The sequence below is a fragment of the Pangasianodon hypophthalmus genome, chromosome 26 (assembly GCF_027358585.1).
Source record: "Pangasianodon hypophthalmus isolate fPanHyp1 chromosome 26, fPanHyp1.pri, whole genome shotgun sequence".
NCBI classification, from domain to species: domain Eukaryota; kingdom Metazoa; phylum Chordata; class Actinopteri; order Siluriformes; family Pangasiidae; genus Pangasianodon; species Pangasianodon hypophthalmus.
Genome location: NC_069735.1, coordinates 9,258,409 through 9,282,047, shown reverse-complemented (window position 1 = coordinate 9,282,047; position 23,639 = coordinate 9,258,409). Strand labels below are relative to the sequence as shown.

The window sequence follows — 23,639 nt, the reverse complement described above, 5'->3', positions numbered from 1 at the left end:
AAGCTTATGCAGGACTAAGAGACATTTCTTAAAAGCTTTTAGTGTGAATTGCCTTTTACTAGGCACAACTGAGTGTTTTGTACTTATTTGTTCAAGAAAAAAATGATATTTTGTTAAGATATCATTTGTTTTAATGTTAAGGGACATAGTGGATATTAGGGTTGTAGGATTCGAGTTTCAAGATTAATTTTTTTTTTTTTTGGAATTTGTACTTTGACTTGTTTTGGTCTTGGGCATTGGGCTCAATAATTGGGCTAAATATGGTCTTGGATTTGACTGAAATTTTGTAAAAATAATGTGTTGTCTTTGTGTTGTCTTTTCTTTTCACATGCACAAAGACAAGAAATAATTTCTTCTTCTAGAAAAAAATAGCCTATCCACAAAACCGTGTGAGGCTGATCTTTTGGCCTTATGCCTGCATCTGCACAAAGAGGGAGTCTTGGGGGTCTTCAAGAGCAAAATAGATTTTAAAATCCCACTGTACCAGTGGATTTTGAATGTCATTCCAGCACGCAAACACAGACAATGCGGCCTGCACCCATCCAAAATAGCAAAAACGCCAGCATTAATCACTAACTTACACTTGTGATGGCAAAATTAAGCTGTTTTCCGTATCAGTAGATGTAGCTGGATAAATTGGGTGTCAACTGGGAATGAAATTTTTCAAAAACTTTTTGAAAACTTCACCCAACAATGCTATTAATGGTTTTGCATTACAAATATGATATTGTTTTTTGCTTGCTGTAACTGAAACTGTAACTTTGGGTAAATTTTAATGGGAATGTGGCTTATAACTCTCAGAAGATCAAAACTACTGCAGAGATTGCAAAATTTACTAAAAAAAAAAGTGCTATCTGTGAGAAATAATACGTCAACACTAACAAATTACTCATTTGTTTGCAGGATAGATTTGGAGAGTGGATTTAATTAGTTTGGTGAAAGTGTTTTTGTCTGTGCTAGTTTTCACTTTTTTTCATGCTTGGGCAACCGTGCATGGTGCACAAACAGTCAGCAATTATCCATCAGTTGGACGATAACGCTATTTGTTAGTGCTTATTTCATCTTAATTGTATTGGTGGTCTCTTCTCAAGGGTGAAGTCAAAGTTAAATTTAAAGTGAAAGAAACTGTGATCACAGACCGTGACTAAATTCTCGTGTGGTGTTACACGTTGGCTGCATGACTGCGTTCTCCTAACATCTACTTTCTTTCTTTGTGTTTGTTATCGTGTCTGGGTATGTTTTTCTCCTTCCTTTCTATGCTCCTGTATATTTCATTCTGTTAAACTGTGTGAAGGTGTGAAAAAGAAAACACTCCATAATTTATTAGGTCTGAAACAAGCTCGGAAAGAGCTCGACTTCAAGGACTGCATTTTAATAATCTTAATTACTAGGAATTCATGAATAGCTTTATTTACAATACTTGTGCTAAGTACAATACATGCTGTATGCCACTGAAATATTTGGAAAATGTAAAAATTGCTGGTATTACATTAATATTGCATTTTTAACTTTTTTTTTTTTTTTGTGCGATCTCACTTTCTGCTTTATTTTCCTTTTTAGCACGGTGGAAAATGTTCTATGCGTTTTCACAATTACGTGTTTAGAGATCTGTTTGTTAAACGTATTGTATTACAAACAATATTTAAAAGAAATTTTCAGATTTTGTGGACTGATCATATGGTTATATGTGAGAACGGGTAAGAAGCAACAAACAACAGTTACAGAACTTGAGTAGGATTCACTGTAACAGTACTTTTTTAATTATAATTTACATGAGTATTCAAATTTTCTACATTTTTTAATGCCAGGTACAGGAAAATACTACTACTACTGATAATAATAATAATAATAATAATAATAATGCATTTAGACGCAGAAAACTGTAAGACAATCTGTGGAAATTTTTAACCAATATTTCTCTTGTCTAAAAAAAGAGAAAGGGGTGGACCACACCTGATTAGTTACAAATGCACTGACAATGGCTATTTAAAATATAAAACATATTAAAATATCCTTATTGCATACATGAATTCTACTGCACACAGGATACTACCCACTGGAACAAGCATTTACTTATTGTTTTTTTTTTTTTTACAAACTTTAATTTTTAACTTTAACTTTAACATTCTTAGAATACAACAGTTAAATAATATATCTTTAAAAGGTAGACTAAAGTTTAAACCATTAAATTCGTTCACCTACTGAGTTAAACATTTAAGCGCAGGATTTAACAGTACAGCCAATAATATCATTTGCTGCATTGGGGAGCTGAGGTGCAGGGGTTTAACTTGATAACAACAGGATTACTGAGGGAGTCAGAAAGTGAAACCTCCACTGTGGTTGCAGTGATGCTAAATGCATCTGCTCAGGCTTCAACATTCAACGTGTTAGGAATGCAAACAGGGTTTTGCCACACACAGTCCACAGCACCACCAGCACCATCTGGTCCCTCAGGGCTCTTTTCACATATGGCCAGTTTGGCTTCCGGCACCATGATGTACTTTTGATCACTAGATGCGATGTTCAATACATCAGTGCAACTGCACAGCTTGCCTCCACATAATAATACACAAAGCCAACAGCAGCAGCCACGCTGGCTAACATTAGATACACTATATGGCTTAAAGTATGTGGATGCCTGACCATGACCCCCATATGTGAGCCTTCCAGAACTTTTGCCACAAGTTGGTGGCACATGTCTAGAATGTATTTGTATGCATCAGCATGACAATTCTCCTTCATCCAAATCTGTTCCAGCATGACAATGCCCCTGTGCACCAAGCGAGGTCCATGATGACATGGTTTGTCAAGGTTGGAGTGGAAGAATTCAAGTGTCCTGCACAGAACCCTGACCTCAACCCCACTGAACACCTTTGGGATGAATTAGAACGCCAACTGCACACCAGGCCTCTTTGCCTGACATCAGCGCCCAACCTCACTAATGTCTTGTGGGCATAAATCCCCAAAGCCACATTCCAAAATCTAGAGGAAAGCTATCCCAGAAGAGTGTACGCTATTATAGCAACAAACAGAGAACAACTCCATATTAATGCCATGCTTTTGGAGTATGATGTTCAACAAGCACATACGAGAAAGCTTGAGAGATTTTGCCAGTAATAATGGGGAAATACTGTATATCAGCTACCAGATGTTCAATGCTGATAGAGACATATCCCAGAAGACCTGCAGCTGTAATTGAAGCCAAAGGTGGTTCTGTCTTTTTCACCTTTAAATGTTAGACATCAAATGTAAGTATCCCAATTAAATCCATTTCAATTCCAGGTTGTAACACTACAAAATGTAGAGAAGTTCAATGTAGGTGAATACTTCTGTAGGCACTGCTACTAATTTTCTCTGTTCAGCAAGAAATAAACAAAACTGTATCATTCTTGAACAATTTCAAATTTCTGAGCTTATCCGCATTGTAGCTCAGATAATTATTTTTTTGTCCAGTTCTCTAGAAATATATGATTTTTTTTTTTTTTCCTCGTTTGACCACAGGTCATACAGCATAAAACATCAATTGATATTTCGGTGGGTCCATGATGACATATCATAGTATTATAAGGTTATGTCTGGATTAAGAATACAGCCATAAATTTGAATTCCTATTTTAGAAGACCCTTTATATGTATTATCATCTAATGACTAATAAAACTATTTATTTCCTTTTTAACCCCAAAATATGTATTGCAGCTTCCATTTTAGCGAGTTTCCATCACCCATTGGCAATTTGATGCTAAAATGACATGTAATAATAATAAAAATCTACTAAACAAGCAAATATGTGAATAGACAATGGTTACACTGGGCCATATCTACCAGGTGCGCATTAACTGGGTGGGAAAAAGCTAGATTTGTTTGAAATTTGTGTTTCAACTGATTAATCCTCTGACTGATTGAATCTTACCATCTCCATATTGTGCTGTTCATATATCTTTTGGTGCCATCATGGTTTTTTTCCCATTTGGCTGCTTTGTTATTTGAAAAGCTCTGATGTTAGCTGTTAATGTAACAGTGATGCAAGGCATGGTGACATCCTTGTGTCCTTTGATAACTCAAAGTTACAAGGCATAAAACCCAAATTCCAGCTTTGAAAGGGTCGCGTACCTTCTGATCGTGGCTGTAGGCGAGAATCCAATCCTCCTGCTCTGGATGGAAAAGCAGGCTGAGCACATAGAAGCCGAGGCGGTATTTCTGATATGTGGCACCTTCATCCGTGCTGATCAGCAGACTGTTCTCCACCTCCGGGTCTGTCAGCAGCATGATCTGGATCAAAGTGTGATAACATCAAAACAAATCCTCTCAGTCAAATCCTCGAAAAGTCAAATCCTCTCAGTCAAAACACTTTACCGTGAAGTAAGAACATGGCTAACACTGAGTCGAACATAGGAGGTGTCAGCTAACATTATGCAAATGCTAACTGGACTCCAGAAAATTTCATCTGGGATTAGTGACATTACCTTTTTTTGAGTGAAGTATACAGCTTTCGTAAATCTGTCATAAGCAATAAGTAACATCGGCGGAACTTGTGTTATTGAATACATTACGAACCCTTTGGATCAAATGTTAACACCCTGTCAGCCTATCAAATAATCCTAAACAATATATCATTGGTTTATGGTTGTTGATGTTTTATAGATTTACATTTACATTTATAGCATTTGGCAGATGTAGTTATCCTGGAGACTTTGTAGTCTCCAACAAAACATATCCTCATGCTAGTACAAACAGGTCAGGGTCTAAAAATGCTATCAAGTTAAAACCTTATAGAGAAGAGTTAGTACAAGTTAGCACAGCAATGAAAATAGTATAGAGAGGATTTTTTTTAAATAATCTAGACTATTAACTCTTTTTCTCTTGCTTTGGGCCAGGCTATAGCTCTTGATGTTTAGTACTGTCGATCTCATCCGTCAACCTATCATTACTTCAACTTCAGTTCATATGGACTCTATTGATATATATTATGACTTGTTGAAAGAAAGATCAACATGTTGAGACATGTTGAGAGCCTGGCAGGATAAATGATAGTCTATAGATGATTCTATTGTGTCTAAAGCAAACCATCCAAATGTAGCATTCCACAAATATAGTCAGTGTTATTTCTTAAAACTCAAAAGACTCTAACTCAGACAAAATTCAAAAGCAAAAATAAGACAATTACCTTATTTGTGTGATACACTGTGTATCATTAAAGTCTAAGGCACCTTCTAATGTGTGAATCAATATTTCTTGCTAATTTTGAGAGGTATACACTATACTTAGGTGCACAACTGTGGGATCTTGATGCTCCTCCAGATGAACCATGGTTCAGTTTATTACTGATATGAATAAAATGTAATGATCATCTGTACCAAAATGACCTGAAAGGCATGGAGCACTATTAACTTTCAAAAGAACTGTGTACAGAACTTTAGTACAACTGGGTCCTTTAGTAAGACCCAAAGTCTGCATGTGTAAAATACATGCAAACTGATTTACAAACAGAGAAATGGGTCTTTCAAATTAGCCAAAATAACATGTCTTGTCCGTTTTGGGTGTTGGCCTCAATTTTGCTCGTTTCATCCCTAGAAGTTCAAATTACAAGTTTTCGGTGTCTATGCAAGCAGGATGATTTAGCACTCACAATGTGATTTACTAATGCTGAAAATCACCCTGGGTGTGGACTTCGATAACTGTCCATAGCCCCATTTCCAAAAGATAGTCTTAGTCCACTACCAAATGAACCCTAGTGTACTTTTATATATGCAGCATTTAGTACATTTGAATCAAACCCTGGTCTATTTTCCCCCTTGGTGTGGTTCGTTTAATCAGGTTTCACAGCAATCATACTTGGGGCAGACCAAAGCAACTGGTCTGAGAGCATCTGAGCGAGGTGATCTCAGTTCAGTTCCAAGTGATTCCAAAGCAAACGATCCACTGTAGGAACTTAGCCAAACATGCCCTGTATTTTGGGTTTTGGCATTTTTTTTGTAGGTCATTCCCTAATCCTAAGTTCTTCATGCTTGATTTAAAAATGGCCTCTCCACATTCTCTACATTTTCTGTCTCCGTATTTCTGACCAATGAACAAACTAGATTTCCAGCCTGCCTCTACTCAAACACACACACACACACACACACACACACGTACAAACACATGTATGGCAGGCAGGCATTTGAAAGTTTTATCACTAACACTGCAACACTGCATAGAAATTAAAGTGTGTGCATGTATATGTATGTGTTTGTCTGCACACATGCAGTTGATTTGTTTGTATTTATCATTATCACCTCAGGGAAGGTGAATAAATAAAACAGATTTTATGGCTAGATCAATGGGCCGTGGCTAATTTTAAAAAGTTTTTAAAGGTCAGAGCTTCTGTCAATTATCTAAAACAATAAAACAGCATCATTCAAATGATAAGACTATCTGCCCCCCTGCCTTCACTAATCAGTTTTCATGTGTAATCAAATTACGTTCATTTAGACCTCCTGCTAAACCTTATGCATTTATGTTAATGCTGATGATTCATAAGGAGGTTTGTAATAAGTTGCAAAGTTTAGTAGCGGAAATTAGGACATGAAAAGTCAAAAGTGCAAAACGTCTGTGCTTGAGCTATATACGAAGTGTTACAAAGTAAAGTATTATAAAGAAGTGCATGATCAAGTTCATAAAAATGGCTGCCAAAATTACAACGAGTGAATGAATGCAAAAGAAAAATTGAAAAATGTGAGGAGGTCAAGAAGAAACGTGTCACAATTGTCAGTAAGAAAACATTCATTTATGCATATTTTTGAAAATATTGTTTTTAAAGGTTTGCAATATTCATTCATTCATCTTCAGTAAAGGGTTTATCCTGGTCAGGGTCTCCGTGGATCTGGAGCCTATCCTGAGAACAATGGGTGCAAGGCAGGAGAACACCATTCACACACACATTCACACCTTTACTGTAGCCAATTCTCAGGGTGAGAAAACCAAAGATCCCATACAGACACAGGGAGAACATGCAAAAGTCCACCCAGACAGTAACCTGAGCTCAGGAGCAAACTAGGAACCCTGCAGCTGTGAGGCTGCAACTCTAACCACTGCACCATCATGTGGCCTGCTTTACCGTAGTTTACATTTATTTATTTGACAAATGCTTTTATGGAAATCAATATACAAGTGATGGAAAATAAAATACAGGCAGACAGTTGAGCAGCTGCAGTTTAATGGCCTTACTTAAGGCCCCAGTGGTGGTCTCTCAAGCAACATGGAGATTAAATTCACAGGCTTCCGGTCATTAGCATAAAACCTCAACTACTAAGTTAGCAGTGACAAATATTGTTCCCCGAAATGGGAACAAAATCCATAATGATTCTTTTAATGGCTAATAGTTCTAACTTTGTAAAATGGCATTCAATCAAACCAAAATTTTTGAATGGAAAACCCTTTGCTGTAAGGTTCTGCATACAATATTTAAGAGTTACCTCAGAGGGACAAATTAAACAATCCCCTTTTTCTCCATCAAACACTCTGAGAGTGTACTATGTGTGTGTTTTATCATTTCTGGCCTTGGAATTGTTCCCGTTTGAGTATAAGGACATTTGAATGGACTGAATTTTTGTTTGGTTTGATCCTAAGATGTATATATAGGTTTTGGTGTCAACTTTGGCATCTTTTTCTCTAAGACAAAAGACTTAATATCTGATATGAAAGAACAGAAAGGAAGTTGGTTATTGAATCAGATTTGTGACATAAAAACAAGAAAATTAATATGGATAAAAATACCCAGAAAAAAATCTTACATTCCACCCTATTAACTTTCTTATACTCCACGGATGCCAAGCAATAACAAAGTTCAGTGCATATGTTCATATGCCTCTGTGCTCCCTCACTACGGATTCTGCTTTAAACATGTCATTACACCTCCTCACTAGCAAAGGTCACCATCTGAGTATTAGCCTAGCTGCTAGCTTACCACTTCCTCGTTACTTCCAAGTTGTAGAGTATATAAAGCTTTGTGAAGTCTTGCCACTCCCACTGCTTGTGCAGTTTCTGAGCTATGTTTGGACCATGTTTGCATGTTGATTACTGGTTTGATTTTGCCCTCTGGTTTTGTTAGATCATACTTCATTGTGTTTGACCCTTGCTTGAATTACAATTCTGCTCTTGGCTATGTTAATAAATCCTCCTGCACATGGATCCTCAAACACCTCCTGCATCCTGTTTATATACACGCATATATTATACGACAGAGAGATAGATGATACAAGATAGTGAAGTGAAACATTGTCAGAGAAGAACAATGTTAAGCTGATTAATTATGTCAAGGTTCCTATAGTAACAGTGATAAAAATAAATCGAGTTAGCAATCTTCACTATTAGAGGTGCAACAAAAACAATTAAGTCACTAGACATCAATGTCCTAAAGTATATGAAATGTATAGTGGTATATAAAAGGTAAAACTGTAATCTGAAGTGTGCAATCTTAAAGAAGTTGTGACTTTAGTTTTGTTGAAATTAATTCATTTCTTTCATGAATGCAACTTTCAGAATGTACAGGTCTAGCTAGGCCTTTTCATGCTTCTAAAACAAAGTACAAATGTCTCTTTGTCCCAACACTAGAGCTGTAATACACTGTGTATTTTTTTTTCCATTTGAATTCATCGCCTGATGCCGTTCTTTGGACAAGCCACATTATAAAGTAGATCAGTAGTGCAGAACCATCCGTCACTGGGGACAGGCTAATACTAACGAATGCTAATACTAACAGGTGCAAAACAATTTGTCAAGCAAGACATGCCGAAACTAACCAGTGTGGGTACGACCCAAAACACTAGCACATCGGTCAATGCTGGGGAAGCAATAAACCTGCCTCCATATTGACCAAGCAGAAACAGTATTCCCATGCCTACTTCTTGAGCTTAAGCATTTTAGAATCACATTGTCATACTGTCACCAATATTATATTAGTATACAGGAGTCAAATTATACTTTTTCACTGAAAAGAACATTCTTCTCAAATAGAAGTAAAATAGTTGCATAATGTCACAATATATATATCACATATATCTGGTATGAGCTGTTGAGATAAGCAGACATGCTACAATTGGAATGAAATATGGATAATCACATTAGTTATAAAAAAAATGAACGACGTAATGTGTAAACTGCTGAGGCAAACTGTTTTTTTTTTTTTTTAGGGGGAAAAACAAATTGTGTGTGTTTGTGTGTATACATCCAATGGTTTTCTCTTTTGTAATGTGATTATCTTTATATACCTCAAAAGGCTGCTAGTGAAAATGCTTCTATTTTACATTCTTTTCGAATTAATACAACAATTTTCATCATAAATTAACAACAACTTGAGTGAAAAGTAGAATCTGTGCACACTCAAACTGGCATGGACTCCACAAGTTTCTGTAAAATCTTATGATCCATTTTAGATCAAATCCAACAGACTGTCATCTGAACACATGCACATCAATTAGGCATGAAGAAAATCTGACCTTTTGTAGTATTATACATTTATTATCTTTGTTTTATATATTTCAAAAATTTAAAATCTTTTGTTTATTTCAGATTTTAAATGAAATAAAAATCCCAGATTTGCTCAGTCTCAGACTTTTGGACCCCACTGAGTATATATATATATATATATATATATATATATATATATACAGTGTATACTGCGTGTGTGTGTGTTATACAAAGTAGCCTGGGAAGAAGCAGATTTCATGTCTTAGCTTGATTATTCATATTTGCTGGGTAGACAAGTAGGCTTAACAACCAGAAAAACAAAAGAAGAAGAAAGAGTTTTCATTTGGTATATAGCTATGTTTGAACTTAATGACATTCATTGATAACTATAGCAAAGCCACTCGTACTGAATCTCATCACTTGCCGCACTACACACATAGGCCAAGGCACAATGTGGCTGATGATTTTTAGTAAGCAGATTAATTAGCATGCATGAATGACAGACTGCCTTTTCAGAGTAAGGAATATAAGAGCAGGAACAGTTTTGTGGAAACACTGATGAATCTGAGGAAAATAATTTTTTCATGCAAAGCCATCATAAATCTCTCTCACTTACAACATGCAGACACTCTGCAGTTAAACATGTCAAGAGAAAATGAATACAAAGGCCAGATGTCAAAGAGAGCTTTGTCCAAAAACTAAGCTCCTGCTTCACCACCACAGACCTGTGAATTGACAGCAAAACTGCTATTGCAGTCCATATCAGTCACATACTCTCTTTCTCTGTACCTCATGAAAAAGATCCTTTAAACTCTGTCACCATGGGAATCTTTTCTCCCTTCATCTGCAGGTGGCATCCTACTCTTTTCCAGTCTCAGTTCTTCCTTTGTGCCTTGTTATTCAGGAGTGGAGACAAGACACAGCCTTGACAGAATCAGACACTCACCTTAAAAGACTTCAACTTATTGCCAAATGTGGACACAACTCTCACTGTGCTCCCAGAGCCCAAGTATTCTGTCCTCCTGCAGTACCTCACGAGAGAAAAATTCCAGTCCCACACACAACAATACACCATTACAAACTCACATAACAAAGCTGTGTATGAGAAAAGACATGGGCTACTGCTCCATGGCCTGGGTTTCTCTTGAATCTCAGGTTCAACTCTCATACAGAGTTTCCCCTCCAGGACCTTGACGTAAACTTCCAGGGAGGCTGAGGAGAGCGATTCCCATGTTGCCAAATCTATTCCATTGAAAACTGTCCATCAGATACCTGCTGCCTGACTGGCTACACACCTGAATCCCTCTCTTCATCTTGTAGGTGGTGAGCCAACAAAAAGATTTCATGTCATCACTAGCCACCCGCCTGCTAACTCTATCCCCCAGCACTAGCTAAAGGGATTGGGTCCTGGTAACCATAATCCAGGCACCGTTTACGGCACTCTATGCCTGAAGTCTCATTTCAGATCTGTTCACCAAGGATGGTCCTACTGGGGACATTAACCTCTTGGTGACATAGACGTAAGGTTCACCAAAGCAAACAAGCCCCTTCAGCATAGCAAGGTCTCAATCCACGAAGGGGTAAAATATTAATCGTTAATATTTCCACTAGGAGCATTGAAATCTGTGCAACGGGCACTTAGCAGCTCCAGGCTATAACCAACATTCCTTGACACACTCAAATGGAATGCATAGCTCACTACAGATATCTGAATCAAATGGTAATCATTTCTTATTTTCTTTCAATTTGTTCCTCTCACACCACGTTGTAGCAAGAGGATAGGTCATGTATCAGAGACAAGGCTTGCTGTAGGGCCAGCGGCTGCCTGTGATTAATCTCTTTTAAATCGATTTTCTACAGCCTGGAGAAGTATGAAAATGGGACACTAAGGCTGAGTTCACTGCATGCAGTGATATTTGCCTGCATGACCTTTAGTTGGCAAGAGATAGAAGGAGAGAGAGTAAGACAGCTGGGAGTTGAGAGCTTGCCATAGACCAGCTGAGAGTTTGAATGATTTCAATTGATAACATTGATGCAGAAATGTGGGGGGCATTTAAAGGCACCTTTGCAAAAAAGGTGAAGAAATATTAAGGCACAAACAACAAAAAGCTAACATTTTTCCCATACATACATGCAAGCCCAAAACAAAGGATGGTGTTTTTTTCTTCATAAATATTGCAGATAACATAATGACATAATGTCCTCCAAGACATAACCATAAAAGTAATAATACTGACTACAAAGATAGCTAAATAAAGTATAGCTGTTTCCATATCAATCATGTTAGTATAAGGAGTGAAAACATACACAAACCTCATAATTTAAACCACTGGAATGTAAAACACAATGAGGAATCATATATAGGAAAATAATAACAGCAGGGTGGTGTGATGCGAGTTACTGTACCTTGATTCATATCCTAGTTAGATATTTTCCTGGAACAGTGTTTTATTCTTCTTATACTACTACAATTTACCAACAATTACAATTTTTTATTTATTAAAGAATGACCCATCATAGTTTTATTAGTTTATAGTTACACTGAATGTCATTGAATGTCTGCACAAGAAGTTAGTTCCTGTAATTATCTACATTATAACACTTATGACCAGTCATTTCCTTGCCACATAAAAAAAAATTAAAAAGGCAACTTGTCATATAACTGAGAAACTACAAAGTGTAAGGTCCTCTGTTTCATTTTTTTTTTATCATAATGCATTTTATTTGCATAACTATGCACTTATTTCTGTTACATTGACTTTTTTTTCATTTAATTCCTTTTTTTTATGTGGGGACATATATACATATATACATACATACACACAAATACATACACTGTTTCACCGTTTCACTGCGAAAAACATAAAGGAAAAGCTGTATTCTTTCAAAATTTTAACTGTCTCCTTACTGAGCAACAAATTTACCAGAGCAACATTTACACATTTTTCATTGTTAAATAATAACTGCATAAGTTGTCTTAAATTCTGAGTGTCCATCATGCAAGTCCTTATGAATGAGCTGTCTGGGGAAAAAAAACTGTTTGTATATATAAACTTGTAAGCTTTTAGTTCATTATTTTCTGTTAATGGCTATTATATCTTAGTGATTGACTTAAAGATTTAGTATCGACCAGGCCCTATTTCCTATATAAGTAGGTTACAGAGTGGCGTAACAAACACTCTTACCCCTTACCTAGCTGTTTGCAGTCTTGCAATCCAAACTAATCCAGACAGTCCATTATTTTTTGTCAGGTAACATGGCAAAGAACTGCCGATTTTTACAGGAACAGACACCTCTTAAAACCAAATATATGCAACTGCTCAAGGATACCATGTTTAGTCAACAATATTTCCTTTAAACAAAACCCTGGAAGAACTTTTAACAATATACACACATGTATATACAATATACACATATGTATGTATATATATATATATATATATATATATATATATATATATATACATACATATATATCTTCTTAAAACTCATTTTTGTCATGTTATTTCAGTGTGTCTTTCTACTGGAAATTGGAACATGGAAGTGTGTACATCCTATAGGATTGCAACCTTCAAGATTCTGAAGCTTCAACCAGAGAAGTGGACAAAAGCTATCATACACTCCTTGGCTCATAAGCTGAAGACTAATATGTTTCTAACTTATCATCTGTTAAATTCTAGCAAACTATGCTATTGTAAGCTTGCACTTTAACATGATTCCAAATTTCTCAGAAAACTGTTCTGACACGACAAAACAAAACTTTTCCACTTGCTGCCATCATTAGTCATACCGGATTCAGTCTCAAACCTAGGCATGTCTTTTACAATTTTGCCACCTCTTCGCTCAGTGCCATGCACAGAATCCATATTAGTGCTTCTAAATTATAAAGCCAAATAGGGTTGAAAAGACAAAGGTTAATTAAGCTCTAACTCTCAGCTGGCCCGCCCAGAGCACGGCAGCGTGTGTGGCGATGAATGCTTGAGTCTTCTCCAATGTGTGACCATATAAGTACCCTAGGATGGAATATTAATGAAATTAAGGCCATATTTTCTTTCCAGCCCAAACAGCATAGACCTATAATGGACTTATATAGGATTATAAGTTGCAATATTCACCCATGTAATGTAGGTTGTGTTTCCAAACATCATTCTCAGTATAGAACATATTAAGAATTGATAATTGGTCAATATTAAAAGAATACATGAGCTTCTGGATCACTCAGATGATTACAAGCTGTTAATGCCAAATGCCATAAATGTTAATGAAGCTGAATAGCTCTCTCTGTGCTGACTCTTACTGTTGCAAAGGGTAATTTTTTCCTGTTTTTTTTCTTTCTCTTGCCTTTTTCATCCTGAACTGCCCCCTCATTATTACAGAGATTGTGAATGTATGCACTAGACCCTCCCAAATATTTCTGCTGTGCTAGCCAAAAGAACTGAGCTAGGGATGATTAGGGATGCTATCCATGAATAGGTGTTTTTTTTTTTTTTTTTCATCTAAAAGTTAGAAATAGTGAAAAGTGTTATTCTCTTGGTCTACTGACCTGGAGTTATGTCACACAGATATAGCCACAGATATAATGGGTAGAAATAATGTATAGGCTTTGAAAACCTAATCAGAAAAAAAAAAATAAAATAAAGGAAGTATCGCTATAACATACTGGCTAGTAGAAAAGCTCCAATAGAGAGGAGTCTTTGGAGGTTCTCTAATGGGGTTATTCATACAAAATGTCATGAAAAGGACAAATGGAAGAAAAAAAACTCTAAAAAAGGTTAAAAACCTTAGACACAGGACTCAAAGAAATGTTAATTAACAGTTTCTGAATGAGACACTGGTAATGTGCTAGGAAAACACCTGCCATATGAAAAGAACAGTGTGTCCACATTTTGAAAGTTTATCCTTGTATTGTCCCTGAACTCGGCAGGGGAGAATGAAAAAAAAAAGAAGAAGAAGAAGAAAAACACACACACACACACACATACACACACACTGATGATTCACATATTCTGAACCTTAGATACCTAAGAAACTGTTTCCCTAATGCAATCTTCTATTTGTATGTGTATCTCTTTCTGTTCCCTTCAAAATAAACTGACAATGGCCAAGGTAGGGAAAAAAGAGGGCATCAGGGCCACAGAACCTAATCGAAATCTTCAGGAATGAGTGGTGAAAGGTCAGCGAGGCAGAGGAAAAAAAGGTGACAGGAGCTCCTATGGATCCTTCATATCAGCAGGAGAAATGTCAGCCTGCAACCTGAGCCAAATGAGCAAACATCTCACACAGGACTGAGAGGTGTTTGGAGAATCCATAGTGTTGTTGAAATTGTCAAGCTCAAGATACTATCAAGCAACCAATGAATCATGAATCAGTGAATGAATGGATGAATGGATAGGCTGATGGAAGCTTTGTAGTAGGGGTTTCTTGAATAATAATTTTTACCAGTTGACCAAACAATCAAAAAAGGAGTTGAATAGACCACTGGTTGTCTTTTCCATAATAAAGGCAGAAGTTGTTTTAGGACATCATTATTCTTAGGCTGTTTAATTTGTGCAGCAAAGAATGTCTCAAACCACACTTCAATTAACAGCCATACACAGGCTACAAATCAAATTACCAGCTTCAATGCTGTTTAAGGCTATGATGTTTTCGAAAAGTAAATAAATCAGTGCAATAAATGTGAAAAATAGTATATCTGTGTACGAAACTACATTAAATAAGGATGTACCAATTCTTAAAATGCTCTTGTGTGGTTGAGTTGGAAACTGAAATAGTTGATTCTGAAACTGAACGTGTGCAGCATGGCACAGAAGCTCCTTATAGCTTAATGGATGGAGTGTGTGATGTCTACAGCAGTATCTAGGAGGTTTTTCCACTATGTTCAACTCAGGCCTCAGTGGCATCTAAAAAAAAAAAAAAAGTCTGGATTGACCTCTTTGAGCTGACATCAAACTAATCAGACTAATCAGACTCAAAACTAGACGAGTGGGTTTGGATAGTGATGTGCAACCCGCGGCTCTGAAGGTGCTCTTTTACACGGTGCTGTTCACGATGGAATTGACTATGACGCAGTGTAAGGATTTTATTACTATTTTATTTAAATACAACTACAGATTAAACTTATCAATTACACTCGACCGGCTTCATCTAGTGTAAAATACTGTATCTGTAGATTAGCAACTAAGACTAACCTGCTTTCTTTACTGTCTGCCTTACTGTCATGATTTTTGTGCAGTGTTCAGTGTTCATCTCTAACTCCACCTACACTGAGAATGCGCGTCAAAGGAAAAGGGATCTTGCGATTTCACGCGGTATCACGCAGGATCAAGAGCATGCTGCGGGCGCAGGAAAGACAAGACTAGTAGGGGGTAGTCATGTTTCATTTGAACAAACATGGCTTGCTAGTAGATACAGTAGTTCTGCCAGGACATATACTGTATACAGCATACACTCTTTTTCCAACCAAACGGTGCTGTTTATTGCACTGAAACCCATGATCTGCTTGTGCTTGGCCAGCGGATCTGTGATCGTCTCTCAGAACCGTTTTCCAACAAGCAGTACTGTGTGTTGAGCTACGATGTGTTGTTCCATGCGCCACCTGGTGGATATTGTGTGAAGCACAACAATTACATTAAATTAAAAAGCGTGCCTGCAGGGTGCCGCATGTTCACGTGTGAGGAATCATGTGAAACCACGTGAAAAAACATGCATTTAAAGGCCAACAACAAACAAAGCACTAAAACATGAAATATATTCTGTCCTATTAGCATCTACAACTGGCGTATTGAACAATGACCTTCAAATAAAGTTAACGTCAAGTCTAAAGAAATGAATCAAACGACAATTCCATCCTAATCAATGTCTATGTCCTTAGTGAAGAAACTGCTGTGTGTTTCTCTTAATGAAGTGATGATTCTATTGACTTTTTAGGTGACACTCCTAGTTAAATTCTGTTATTAAATTTGAGAAGTGCAGTATGATCCCACAGAGACGCTTCAAATACAGGCTAATTGATTCATTCTCAGCCCGTTACTGGTTAAACGTCATTTCTGATTTGCTTTACCAGTAACTGGGATGGAGAGCCTACACACACACACACACACACACACACACACACACATACACACTCTTTAAAAGCAGGTTGCACAGCATCTTTTCCAAGCTTGGCAGGTCATAAGATTTTAATGCAACCGTCAAATGTAGTAACTTTTTTTTTTTTTTTTCGGTTTCATCTTTCCTGGGGAAGTGTCTTGCAAAATGCTGTGCGTCTAGGTCATGGACTACAAATGAATATTTCTTCCCCCTCAGCACATGCATTTTGAGATTTTGCCTAGGGGCCAACAGATGTTCAGCTTTTTTTTTTTTTTTGGAGTGTGGTGGAGGGTGTACTGTTCACTTCCATCATGGTATAAACAACCTCTTCCTCATTTCACTGATTTGACTGTCAGCACGAGATTCAGCCTGAATGCTGCCTCAATTTGTACACAAGACATGTTTATGGGCTTGATTATCTCGCAATACAAGGCAGGAAGAAAAACACTTCATGTTTAACTGTGAATTTCTGTCCTTGATATATTTCAGCTTGCTCTTCAACTATTGAAATCACATACGCCTTTGGAGTGAAGAATAAGAGACAAAGGTTTAGGATTCTAAGGACTGTAATGGATAAATTCATTCCAGCTTATACCTGGAAATATGAACACACAAAAACCTAAAAATTAATATACTCACTATTTATTTAAATTTTACCAGTTACGTTTTACAAGTTAAAAACATTTTCTAAAGCAATGACTGGAATATGCCATTTCACCTAATCAGTAAATTCATCTAAGCTCCCACCAGCAATATTTTTATTGCAATGTAATATACAGTACGAGGTAATGTTAGCAATAGTAAGTAAAGGATTTAAATGGTGTAAATGTAACTGTGTAAGTGCCAGGCTCATTTATCTGTTTAAATCAATTTCCATCTCTATTCATTGCCTATTAAAGCCCAAAAGTAATTCAAACCATCAAAAACAAACCCTGAAGCGCATAATATTTTTTTTAGATGTAAAATGAAAATATCATAGCTGGCTTCTGCTTTACAAGACTTCCACAGAATACATTAAAAGGTTAATCTCAGGGCATTGCTAGCAATAGCATTATTTTTGCCTTTATTTGGCAGATTTTTTATTTTTAATTTTTATTTATTTATTTATATTTTTTTAACAAATGAGGCAAAATCCAAGCCAAGCACAGATCTGAGAATTTAAGGCTTTATTCAAGACGCCAAGAGTGGATCACTAGCTGTGATTGTCTTCAGAAGAGTCTCATGCATTAATCCCAGCCCTGATGTCTTAAGCACATCCCGGAATACATCAGGACCAAGGGGTTATATGAGTTTTACATATGCAAAAAGGTAGAGGCTGGGTTCATGTTTCGACACTAACTGCACTGCAAATTAGTCACTGTTATAAAAAATTTAAACTGGCCTCGCTTAAACAGAGCGAAACATCTGCAGTCATAATAATGCTAATGATAATAAGGTCACCGCTAGCCGAGCAGGCCCTGAGGGTGCTTTGTCTGATTGGTGGAAAGTGGGGGGCTTAATACTTTAATTATTTATTTTGTAAAGAGTGTTCAGTAAAAAAGGAAAACTTTTATCATGGAACTGGATGGAGATCACTTGCGTACAATACTGTGCATGCACAAAGACACAAACCTTAACAGGGTTATAAAAACACAGCACCATGGGCAACATAATTTTACTAGCCAATAAAAAATATACTTATTACTCCTTAGAAAACAATAGAATATACCGAGCCTCATAATGCTGTTGATCGCAATCCAATTCATTTTTAATTTTCAGTTTTATTACTCAATTTTGTCTCCGAGACTCAGGGAACAATACTGTACATCTTGTGCAAATCTATAACTACGACTATACGTCAGAAGGAGTAGTGCCTAAGGGAGCAACTGTCATGATTTCAACTTTTCAGCATGGGTAACCTTTATAGCTCTCAGCTTGAAGGAGCAAATTATATAGCTTCACTACACTGTGCATTCATTTGCCAAACTGGCTTTTCCGAAATCTAAAAGTTGATAAGTCTGAGCTATTTCAATTTTTCAACAGCCCATAAGAGGCTGCCAGTTAATCTGCAATAATACTTTATCTACTGGATAAGCCAATCAGCAAATATGGGTGGTGATGTGGAAATCTTTAGACTCACTTTGGTTCTGGTGAAAAAAAAGCATCACAATTTGCTAGAAAATTTGCTATATTACAAAATATAGTGTATTTTGTAAGGAGAAGCAAATTGATATTTGGTGTGATCACCATTTGCCTTTAAAACTGCATCAGTTCTGTCAGGTAACCTACTGTGCAGGTTTAGAAGGAAAACTTGTGGGAAGTTGTCTCAGGCATCCATAGGTGATCAGGTGACCACACAATTTTGCCTTGCAATCTTCTTTTAATGATGTGCATCACTTTAGACCTAGGACTAAGTGTCTGATAAGTGACCGATCTTGTATGTCTCAATCTGCAATGAGCTGTACACTCCTTAGTGTGCTGCATACCATCATCATCCCAAATACATCAGGCTTCCTTATGAGATGTGACCTCCTGCTCTTCCAACATGGCATTGGGGAGGATGCATTGGAGCACAAGAGGCTGAATTGTGTGACAGACTACTGTCCGTCAGTCACTTAAAGAAGTTACACATGGCAGTTTCCTTGTGTGAGGTGCTTGATGTTCATGATCACCTGGCTACAGCGTAGATGCTTTTTTTTCTGTTTTCATGTCAAACTGAGTCACTGAGGAAAGCACATCTTCCACCCCCCATCCTCATCATGTTCTACAGAGGGACTATCGAGAGCATCCTGTGCAGCTGCATCACTGCCTGGTTTGGGAATTGCACCGTCTCGGACCGTAAGACCCTTCACCGGATAGTGAGGACAGCTGAGAAGATCATCGGGGTCTCTCTTCCCTCCATCATGGACATTTACACCTCAAGCTGCATCCGCAAAGCCACCAGCATTGTGGATGACCCCACACACCCCTCTCACACACTCTACCCTACTGCCGTCTGGTAAACGGTACCGAAGCATTCGGGCCCTCACGACCAGACTGTGCAACAGTTTCTTCCCTCATGCCATCAGACTCCTAAACACTCAGTAACTGGACTGAAGGAACACAGACACATACATTATATATATATGTACACAACTGAGCATCCTCCATCCTCTCTGCAATTTTTTTTGCAAATTTTTGCACATTTATGCTGCTACAATACTTATTATACTGTACATAGGCTGCTACTCTTATGTTTACACTTATGTTTACACTATTTCAGCTACTTGTATTGTACTCTTGTACTCTTTGCACTATTCTCACTAGGTTCACTTTTAAACAGAACTGTGTACTGGTCGGCGCTGCACTGGGACTTACTGTGCCCATTGTCAATCCCAGTAGTCACTGTACTGTCTTGTGCTGTCTGCACATGTTTGCACTTGTGCACTTTATGTATAAATTATGTAGTCCCTTGTAGTTCTGTGTTGTTCTGTGTTTGTCTTATGTAGTACCTTGATCCTGGAGAAACGTTGTTTCGTTTCACTATGTACTTGTATATGGTTGAAATGACAATAAACTCCACTTGAACTTGAACATGAACACAAAACCATCTTATTAGCACTACATTTAATTCACATCTAATTCACCTTTTATGTAATTTGTCAAGATTTTGGCTTTTTCAGATGCTGTTATTCTGCTAAATAACAATTTTACTGTCTGAATAACTTCCTTTTCTGCCTCTGAGAAATTTATTTTGTCCTCATTTCTCGCTTTCAGCTATCTGTGAGCTTACCTTTTATGGAGTTTTGTGGATGTCACTAAATGCAAATGTACTGCACGTGCTTTCCACCTTATATATGATTGGCATTCACCAACATAGGCATGTGAGTAAAAAATAATCCGGCTTGTATATCTGGTGAAACTTTTAGACACAAAAAACACAAAACTTTACTAAAAAATTGATAAATTAAGCACATTATTTCTCAAATCAGTTCATGATACTGTATAGTAAAACTCAGTAATCACAGAGGCTAGGTTTGCTGCACCTGGAACTGAAAGATATTCACTTGATCCTATAAATACTGTGTTTGATAACAGGCTTCTGACACTTACAAGTAGGAGAGAGATATTACTATGCAGAGCGATGACACCAGTAACAAATCTTTAATCTTTAAGGTCACGGTTCGTGGTACTAGATATGCCTTTTAAAGTTAATCTCCATACGTGAATCTTCTTTCGTGTTCACACGGATAGGCTCTGTTAACCGTTTATTTTTTGTTGTCTTTTTTTTCACGCAGACCTACAAGGAACTGTGTTTAGTGTCAGTGTAATCCTTAATTATCATGTAGCTCCAGGCGTAGCTTTGTGTGATCGCTGAGAAGCAGTGAGAGGAACTAGTGGCAGACGTGTTCCATCTTCATTACCGAGCTCTCCTTAATGAACAGAAAAAAAGAGCTCTCTGCTTAAACACAGCAATATGAAAGAACAGAGAGAGGGAAATTAAAAAAAAGTGTTGCTTTTCACATGCATGCACTGGCCTTGATTATATTAGAAAGTCTCCCTTGCATTTTTAATGATCGTATTAGTGATATTTAGCAAACGTGTTGAGATTAGAAATCTTACTTGGACCCTGGAAAAATAACAAGTGTTTACATAAACCTGGATATTGAAATTTACAATTTCAACAATTTACAGTATTGTCACACTGCTGTGTAGGGTGTTTCAGTAGGTGATAATGAGTAACCACATTGTTTTAAGACAAAATTAAATGACTGCCTATTTAACAGAATGTTAAAAAAAAAAAAACATAATAATATCACCAGCATAAAGCAAGCTCCAAATGTGTCGTGAAGTAGACAGATGGATGCAAGTGCAGATATTCTGCTTTTATTAAAACCAGTGTAGCAGATGATTGATGATTGGCAAACTACACAAGACTAAATCAGGAAATGTGATGGTCAAAACATTAAACAGGACAAGCAGATAAAGGCTCAGACTTGTCACAGAGAGAAGTTGAGAGTGAAGAGATTATTTAAAGAGAACAGATGAGTGTTATTAGTAATCAGGAGACTGTGAGCTGGGATAGGTGCTTGATGTCATGTTATAAGGTCATGGGCTGAGGATCATGGGAGCTGTAGTCTCACACACAGGTGTGACAAAGTTTGAATCTACTACTGAAAAGTGTTCATAATTTCATCATTTAAGAAAACCCTATATACATATGTATATATATATATATACAGTCAGGTCTGGAAGTATTTGGAAGTATATACAGTCAGGTCTGGAAGTATTTGGACAATGACAGAGTTTTTGTGATTTTGCCTTTATACAACACCACAATGGATTTGAAATAAAACGATCAAGATGTGATCGAAGTGTAGACTTTCAGCTTTATTTTAAGAGGTTCCACAAAAATATGGCATTTACCATTTAGGTATTACAGCCATTTTCAACAAAGTACCTCCATTTTCAGGGGCTCAAAGGTATTTGGACAAAGTGACATAATTGTAAATATAACCATAATTTTAATACTTGGATGAAAATCCTTTGCAGTCAATGACTGCCTGAAGTCTGGAGCCCATGTTCTCAAAACTCAAATTCTGAGTTTCCTCCCTGGAGATGCTTTGCCAGGCCTTCACTGCAGCCACCTTCAGTTGTAGCTTGTTTGTGGGTCTTTCTGCCTTCAGTCTTGTCTTCAGTAAGTGAAAAGCATGCTCTATTGGGTTGAGATCAGGTGACTGACTTGGCCATTGAAGAATATTCCATTTCTTTGCCTTCAAAAAGTCTTGAGTTGCTTTCGCAGTATGTTTAGGGTCATTATCCACCTGCACTGTGAAGCAGCGTCCTATCAGTTTTGTAGCATTTGGCTGAATGTGAGCAGAGAGTATAGCGCTGTACACCTCAGAATTCATGTTGCTACTTCTGTCAGCAGTCACATCATCAATAAACAACAGTGAGCCCGTTCCATTGGCAGCCATACATGCCCATGCCATAACACTGTCTCCACCATGTTTGACACATGATGTGGTATACTTTGGATCATGAGCTGTTCCTTTCTTTCTACATACTTTTCTCTTAACATTATTCTGGTACAAGTTAATCTTGGTTTTTCATTAGTCCAAAGAATCTTATTCCAGAACATGGGAGGCTTTTTTAGATGTTTTCGGGCGTAGTCTAATCTGGCTTTCCTGTTCTTGAATGTTACCAGTGGTTTGCACCTTGTTATAAATCCTCTGTATTTACATTCATGAAGGTGTCTCTTGATTGTAGATTTTGACAGTGATACCCCTACCTTCTCCAGAGTATTCTTGACTTCTGTTGATGTTGTGAAGGGGTTTTTCTTCACCAAGGAAAGGATTCTGCGATCATCCACTTTAGTTGTCTTCCGTGGTCTTCCAGGCCTTTCACTGTTGTTGAGCTCACCAGTGCTTTCTTTCTTTTTAAGAATGTACCCAAATGTTGATTTGGCCACACCTAAGGTTTTTGCTACCTCTCTTAGCAAAAAGATTTATAGATTTATAGATTTTTAGCCTAATGATGGCCTCCTTCACTTGCATTGAGATCTCCTTGGACTTCATATTGGTAGCTCCAGTCGAACAGCTGCCAAATGCCAACTCAATACCTGATATCAACTCCAGACCTTTTATCTGCTTCATTTGTCTTGAAGTAATGAGGGAATGGACCGCACCTGGTCAATTAACTTCTTGTCAGTCAATTGTCCAAATACCTTTGAGCCCCTGAAAATGGAAGTACTTTGCTTAAAATGGCTGTAATTCCTAAATGGTGAATGCCATATTTTTGTGGAACCTCTTAAAATAAAGCTGAAAGTCTACATTTCGATCACATCTTGATTGTTTTATTTCAAATCCATTGTGGTGGTGTATAAAGGCAAAATCACAAAAATTTGCATCCCTATTTTTAAGCTGTTTTATTTGTGTGTAACTACACTTCAATTAACTTCAATTAAGTCTAAACACAGTTCAATTAACAGCCCTAAAGAGGCTACAAATTAATTTCCAGCTTCAATCTTTTTTAGGCTGTACTGTTGAAAAGAAAAGTAAATAAACTGATGCAATGAATGTACAAAATAGTAAATATGCATGTCATATTATGCTAAATAAGGATGAATTCTTAAAATGCATATGTGT

General features: G+C 37.1%; 1 protein-coding gene across 2 annotated transcripts in view; it reads right to left on the bottom strand.

Annotated features, from left to right (window-relative positions):
• The window catches only part of LOC113537760 (VPS10 domain-containing receptor SorCS1), a 206,090-nt gene that overhangs the window by 58,687 nt on the left and 123,764 nt on the right, over window positions 1-23,639 (bottom strand). For both annotated transcript variants that reach the window (XR_008301031.1, XM_026932397.3), the window contains exon 4: window positions 4,111-4,269. Coding sequence is in view for 1 of the 2 variants with exons in the window: in XM_026932397.3 (XP_026788198.3) it covers window positions 4,111-4,269 (159 nt within the window). In the remaining variant the exon portion in view is untranslated. The remainder of the gene's footprint in view (window positions 1-4,110; window positions 4,270-23,639) is intronic.